The sequence below is a fragment of the Quercus lobata genome, chromosome 1 (genome assembly GCF_001633185.2).
Source record: "Quercus lobata isolate SW786 chromosome 1, ValleyOak3.0 Primary Assembly, whole genome shotgun sequence".
NCBI classification, from domain to species: domain Eukaryota; kingdom Viridiplantae; phylum Streptophyta; class Magnoliopsida; order Fagales; family Fagaceae; genus Quercus; species Quercus lobata.
In genome coordinates, this window is record NC_044904.1 from 49,924,019 (window position 1) to 49,931,980 (window position 7,962).

The 7,962-nt window shown below is 33.8% G+C and overlaps 1 protein-coding gene across 1 annotated transcript; it reads right to left on the bottom strand.

Moving 5' to 3' along the window:
* Window positions 1–388: 388 nt before the first annotated feature.
* Window positions 389–6,044, bottom strand: LOC115991756 (sugar transport protein 10-like). The gene is made up of 4 exons (XM_031115661.1): window positions 5,853–6,044; window positions 3,113–3,435; window positions 1,383–2,012; window positions 389–969 (listed from the first exon to the last, which is right to left on the bottom strand). Exons 1-4 carry the CDS (start codon window positions 5,983–5,985, stop codon window positions 520–522), a joined length of 1,536 nt encoding a protein of 511 aa, XP_030971521.1. The 5' UTR covers window positions 5,986–6,044; the 3' UTR covers window positions 389–519.
* Window positions 6,045–7,962: the final 1,918 nt, after the last annotated feature.

The window sequence follows — 7,962 nt, forward strand, 5'->3', positions numbered from 1 at the left end:
CGGTGGTGGCTTATTATAATGTTATATAATCTAGATAAGCTCCTTCACTTATAATGCTATATATAATTAGCTTATTATAATGCTATAATTGCTATTTACTCGGTTCCCTTATTGTTGCTATATTTACGAGTGGAGATTAAGAGCTTGAGTTAAAAAAATTTATATAGAAAAAAGGGAAAAATTTTCTTATTGAAGAAATACGTAAATCTTAAAGGAAAACTCAAAACTTTAAGACATGTAGACAGAGAACACGAGCAAATTCTATAAAATGAAAATTTTTATTCAAAAATGTCAAGTTGATGGAAATTTGAAAAATGCTAGAGTTACAGACTTTTTTACCATTTCTATCACCTTTTGTATAAAAAAAAAAAAAAAACTTTATCTTTTCTTTTCTTTTTTTCTTTTTTTAATTATTATTATTATTCTTCTATTAAGCATCAGAACCAAAATATCAGCCTATGCTATAAACTAGGAAAGTACTTGGTTATTGGCCTCTTCAAAACGGCCTTTGCTGTGGAGCTAATTAGACCTTTCATGTTTGCCAATGACTGCATCGTCTGGGATATACTTCCCCCAAAACCAGTGTGCCTTCCACACTCTAATCATCTCTTCTATATTTACGTTCTTCGTCTCGGGCAAGAAGAAGGATATGAAAATAGTCATGGTGATGACAAATCCAGCAAAGAAAAAAAAGAGACCAAACTTCATGTGGCAAAGCATAGTGAGGAAAACTTGAGCAATGACAAACGTAAATAACATGTTGACAGATACGTTGATGGCTTGGCCCGCCGATCGGATCTCTAGAGGGCAGATTTCACTAGGTACCAACCAACCCAACGGTCCCCAAGACCATGCGAATGCTGCTACATAAGTGCAAATTAAAAATAAGAGAATATCGGCTTGAACCTTTGACAAGTTTCCGTCACCATCGACCCCAAAATAAATAGCTATCATAGCTCCAATTGCAGCCTACAATGAAGCAAACATCTTGCCATGTCAAAAGGGTTAGAAATAGAAAAGTAAGACCTACAAATTTCATAATCATTTTCAAAACTAATGACGTGACAAATCATGATTGAAGTCCACACAATTAGGGCCAAAGCCGTGATTTTTTATTTTATTTTATTTTATTTGGGAGTCATAGCATAAAAATAGAAAATTTACTTTTCAAAAATAAGAAAAATACTAAACTTTAAAACTAAATTTAGATTTTAGTCATTTTTTTTCTCTAATAGTTTTTTCTTTTGGTTAAAAATTCAATAATTAGAGGAGAGAAATTTGAACACTAAATATATCTATTGGAAACAACAAAACGTGTCAATTGAGGTATAAAGCTATAACTTGTTCCATATTAGTTTTAACATGCATATTTCAAAGTTTACCTGGGATATAATCATTTGTATGCCACCTTCAAGGAACAAAATCCTTCTTCCAAACTTGTCAACCGTGAAGATGGAAACAAACGTAGCAAGAACATTGATAGTACCAGTTATGACAGCAGACATGAGTGAAGCATTGTCACCAAAGCCTAGGGTCTTAAAGAGAACAGGTGCATAAAAATTGATCACATTAATGCCAGTGAGTTGTTGGAAGAATGGGATGAGAACGGAAATGACAAGTTGAGGTCTATATCTTGGCTGCACGATGTTCTTCCACGGATGATCTACTTTCTTTGCAGCCTCAGACGCATCAAAAAGGTCTTGAAACTCCTCGTCCACATTGTCAGTGCCACGAATTTTTCGTAACATTTGCTTTGCCTTCTCAGTGTGGCCCCTCTCTAGTATGGAATTGGGAGTGTCTGGAAGGAAAAGAGATCCTATAGTCATCAATATTGCAGGGACAGCCGCAAGACCTAAAGAAAGTCTCCAACCCCATCCACCCTTGATCCGTGCCGTTCCATAGTTAATAAGATTGGCCACTAGAATCCCTATTGTAACGGCCATTTGGAAACCAATGTTGAGTGCTCCTCTAAACTTTGCTGGAGCCATCTCTGATAGATACACTGGAACCGCCTGCATTCAATAGACAATTAATTAAACATAGACAAAACTTAAGTTCCTAGATCATGTTCTTAGCTCTTGCCTATGAAAACATCATATAAACACCAAGAAAGAGATCAAAACACATCAACCTATTTGTTAGGTGTAAAAAAATCAACTCATTTTGATGAGCTTTTAATATTTAATCTAAGTTTTTTACTCTATAAGGGGTGGAAAAAAAATCCGAGTTCTTATCTTTTATAAAATTAATAAAATAAAATAAAATAAATCTGATATCAAATGAAATTAAACTTTTAAGTTCAATTGAATTACCATTTTCGTCCTTAAAGTTTATTTAATTTTTTCTCCAAAAAAAAAAAAAGTTTTAATTTTTTTTTTTTTTTTTTGTTGTTGTCATTTTTTCCCTTAAACTTTCACAATATTCCTATCAAGTTGGTCCTACCATCCATTGTTAACTAAAAAACTACCAATAAATCTAGTAAAACGATGTTGCATCACATATTGATTCCTATAGTTTTTGGACAGGAATGAACAAAAAGACTAATGGGAATGTTTAAGCACTAAATTGGGAAAATAAAAAATAAACTCAAAAGACGAAAATGAAAACCCACCTAAACTAAAGTTAATGGTGTAATTTGGATTTTAACATAGAAAGAATTTGATCTACCCAGTAAATACCCAGTGTGAGACTCATCACACACATACAAATCACACAATTAATCAAATTGGGACATCACAATCTCTCCTACTTAAATTCCTAATATCCTCATTAGGGCCCATTTTGTGGGATAGTGTCTCCGAGCCCACACAGGGTTACTAGGTTGATTTTGATACCATATGTAACGACCTAAGAAAAAACGCTAGCCACATCTACGCTATACCTCAAAAGGACTAGTCACAATTGAGACTCTTTGTTGTTGTTAATAAAGTCTAGATCTACATAGTAAATACATAATGTGGGATTCATCACATACCCACACACATCACACAATTAATCAAATTGGGGTATCACAAATAGATTCCCAACTTTGATCTAGTAAGACCAAAATAAACACTCTAAGCCTTTAGCCCTTTGAAGAGAGAGTCAAGTAAGTATGGACTATAATTTATACCTGATTACCAAATCCAACACCAACACCAAGCAATAAGCGACCAATGATCAGCATTTCAATGTTCACAGCTGCACCGTTTAGGATAGAACCGAATAAGAAAACCAAACCTCCAATAAACATGGACATTTTCCGGCCAAATCTCCTAGTAACAATAGAAGCAAAGAAGGAAGCTACTAATGCTGCGATGTAAAGGGAAGATGTGAATAATGTTAGTAGCTGGCTATCAAACTTGCAGTATTCATTTCCACTACCGGCTTTTTTCATTTTTTTGTAAACCGATGGGAAAAACTTTCTCAAGAACGGTTCCATGGAAGTCACCCCTCCTGCAAAAATTTTCAAGAAACTTTCAAACATGAAAAAAAAAAAATTCAAATATCTTTTTCATGTATGTATGTTTTCATGTTTAGATAATTTTATATCAATGTTAAGTTGTGGTCTTACTTGTGCTTGATATGTTAGTCCAGCTCTAATAATTTAAATCCAATTTTTGGACGATACTACAAATTATATTACACGTCTTATATATTGTTGTGTCAATTTTTAAATACAAAACATAAATTAAAAAAAAATTTAATATATTGTTGATGTAACATTTTCCTAATCTAAATATGTAAAAGTGCTATTCGGTAGGTCTCCATATAAGGTCTCCATATAAGAGTGCTATTTGCCTATTAATATGTTTGATTTTCTTCCTCATTGGAACAAATCAAAATAAATAGAAATTGAAAACCCAAAAAAAAAAAAGAAAAAAAAAAGAAGAATGGCTACAAACTCTATATGCATTTTTTATGGGATAAGATCTTCTCCCATTGAATCCTTTGATTCCCTTAAATCAATAAATATATATAAATAGAGATCTCATGCAGGAGTGCATAAGCTCTTGCCATGTGGCACTTTAATTTTGCATTTAGCTTTTTTAACTTCTTTCATTAGGTTTTTTTTAACTGTTACGCAATAAATCATAGTAATTTATTTTTACTATTATATAAAATATGGGCTGTTATTGACAATTGCTCTAAAGAATGGACTACCCCAAACCTTATGAAAAACCTGATCCTATTTATTACCTTACATATTATAACTTGGGCTTGACCCTCCCCATGTGTAGGTGAAAAGCTTTGCATGTTGTAAAATCTATTCTTTTATATATCCCCATCTCCGTAGGTCTCAAAAAGTTATGCTTCTATAATTTCTCTCCCAATATTTACATTTCATTTTAGGATGGTATGATCATTTTCAAAATTTCATGTTCCTCTTAAATAGTTTATTTATTTATTTATTGTTGAATCCCAAAATATTATGTTTGTTTGAAGTATTTAGTTTAGCTCTATAAAAACTATTTATACTTCAATAAAAAATAAAAATAAATTGTTGACCAATAGAAAAAATATTGATTTGTTGTTCAATCCCAAAATATTATGTTTGTTTGACCTATTTAGTTTAGCTATCTCTAAAAATTGTTTGTAATTTGATAAGATAGGAAATTAAAAAATAATAATTGTTAACACACAGAAAAAAAAAAATATTGATTTGTTTGTTGAATCTCAAAATATTAAGTTCATTTGAGGTATTTAGTTTATAATTCAATTAAAAAAAAAAAAAAACAAAAAAAAACAAAGGAAGTATTTTTCAAATACCTTTTCCAAAGAAGGCGTATGATCACGTACAAGAAAAAGATTGCATAGATGTATTACACAAACATAGAGTTGTTAAAGAAATTTGGAGGTGGAAGTCGTAGGAGTAAAAGCCTAATGACATAGCAATGATCCATGATACTGATAATTGTAATAGAGCAAGACTTAATAGGCGAATGGTACTAAACCTTAACCATACTTGGGAAAGTAGTTCAAATGATAAATGTTTACAGTGATCAACCCCTTCACTTATAATTGTTTTTTTTTTCTCATTTGGTTGTTGGGCTTAATGGTGATGTTTTTCCTTTTTGCTAAACTAATGGTGATGTTACTACTACAACTACTATGCAAGAATTTGGGAGACATATCCCTACAAATGTTAGTGCCTTGGATGAGCATACAACTGAGTTTATAGGCACTAATTTAATAATTGTTCATGACTTTACTAATTCAACAATTAGCTTGGTTAGAGTATCTGTATGGTTATGACATGCCTAAAAGTGTATTGAATCTTCTCTTAGGCTAAAGTATAGTCACCCTTGATGTACTCATAAAACATGATAGCGATTAAAAAGAAATATTTTCTTTGACAGAGGTTTGATCAAAATAAATTCTTAAAATTACCATATGTGTCTTTCTTTTTGGTGTTTTGTCAAAGTTACATTAACACTTATGGTTTTTGCAAACTCGACAAAATGACTAGAATTCGCAATTTTGAAGCCCTATCAACTATATGACTCTTTTTTCAACATGCATATCAATATTTGATAGACATAAGAGCACTAATTGGATTTATTTTACCTTTGAAAATCTGTTGCAACGTTTCATATTAGCTTTTTATTTATCTTAACCATATAAGGAAATAATCAATAAAAGAGGAGCTTATGTTGCATGGTCATAAAGATAATTTCTTAAATAATATTTTAAAATAAATTTATATCATGCCCGTGCATTTCACGGAACATCAGCTAGTTTTATTTAAATGCACAATATGTGACATATAAAAATAAAATAAATATCATATGTTACATATCTGTTGAAAATGGGAGTGAATTGGAGGATTACAAAAGTATAAAGAGGAGTGACAGAGCAGCTTAATTTTTAACCTGAGATTCCAATATCGTAACCAAAGATGAGGCCACCCATGGCAGCAACCGCACAAGTGAAAATTACAAAGGCAGTGATACCACCCTCATAGCTCTTCCCACTTGGAGCATCAACAAAAGCTCCTCCTGCCATCTTTCTAGACAATCACTAATTTGGATAAGAACCAAGAAGACCAGACTCTCAAAAGTATTTCTCTCTTTCCAAGTTTATAAGGATCTCTCAAAAGTATCCCTACCTTCGTATTTATACTATCAGAACTACCCAAAATGGGTATCAAACTCACTGATGAAATTTATTTTCCTCCTTGTCTTTTACCATAGCTTTGACACCGTTTAAATGTCCTGCCATATTAAGCTATCCAAATGGGTGTGAAACCTGAAAAAATGGCTTTATACAAATTTTGCGAAACGTAAGGCATTGAATGTTTGGGTATGGTGTTTGCACACAGTCTAAAGATTAGGAGTGTAATAAACATTATTGGTCTTTCTCCTGTAGGTCTAAATTTAGGCAATGCTGACGTATGATGGGAAATTTAGTAACACACTAGCAAAACATATCAACCCATAATACAACTACCAAATTCGTCACAGCTTGGTCAATCTGGTACAATAGAAACCAGGTGGTACACGAACAGCCTTACCTCACACCCTCTCAGATTTGGGATTATGTCCAAAGGCTTCAGTGTGACTATAAAGGTGCAATAGCAGCAAACCTTCTTAGGCAACAGCCCCCTGGTGTTGGCTGGGCAGCCCCACCTCCAAACACGTTCAAGATAAATGTAGATGGAGCTGCAGCTGATGATGATAGACGATCTAGTGTCGGGGTAGTGATACGTGAATGTAGAGGTATTTTAGTTGCTGCCAGAAGCGTTTTGCTGAATGCTTCCTATGATGTGGAGACTACTGAAGCTCTTGCAATTGAGGCCAGGATTCTTTTGGCTGGTGAATTAAAGCTTCCTCAGGTAATTATAGAATCAAACTCCCTTATTGCCGTCCAAGCGGTGAATTCAGGATCATGCCATGGAACTATGGGCCTTGTTATCCATGGTGCTCTTAATTTGCTTAATCAGTTTAGAAGTTGGAAAGTTCTGCATCTGAAAAGGGACTACAACAAAGTGGCACATGAGCTAGCTTAGCATGCTAGAAAGGCTGAGATGTCTCAGACTTGGATAGGAACCGAGCCCCCTTGCCTTCATAATTTGCTAATGTTTGATAGATCAAAGTGCTAGTGTTGGCTTTGTTTTCTGCCTTGTTGTATTTCAATCTCAGATATTAATGAAAAGTTCGAGTTTCATTTCCAAAAAAAAAGGGAATAAAAAGGAAAAAAAAAAAAAACAACAACAACAAAACTCATCCATCTAAATGGATAAGAAATTTCTAATAATCTATACATACTGTAAAACTGAAGCCCTCTGCCTTTTGTTGACCTCTCCATATTTTACAACATCAGATTTGCTAGCTTCACAATATTACACATCAGCATTTTTTATTTATTATTTTTAAATCTGATTTATATTTTTCCATTAAATATATACTTGAGACTCCTTTTACACATGCTCCTCTCTTTTAAACCCTATACTTTGTCCCTCTTCACTATCAGTTTTCTCTTCACAACCTAGACCACCATCAGTCCTCTCCCACAACTCAATGGCTCCACCTTCTCCAGCACCACCCATCTTCAGCTCCACCTTTGTTGGCGCCCCCATCTCTTACTCACGACAGTTTCTCCCCCTCTCTCACCTTCAGTTCTTCTCTCCCACAACCCTGTTCGGCACCTAAGTTTCTGTCGCTGGGTTTGTCGTTGGGCTTCTACCCCTATCAAATTTTTATTTTTATTTTTATTTTTATTTTTGGTAACTAATTTGAGTTTGGGATGGGTTTGTAGAGAAATTTGAGTTTGGGTTTGAGAATATCCACTTATTCATGGCTGTATTTTGATTGAAATTTGAGAAGACCCCAACACCCAGAGGCAGAATAACCCCACTTGAATGGTTGCCTTAGTCCCACCATTAAGCGAATCCTACCACAAGTCGATCTGTGGCAGAGGGCATTACTACCTTTTTGGTTGTCATCGTTGGCCACTTCACTGCACCAAGTCTATCTCTATCTC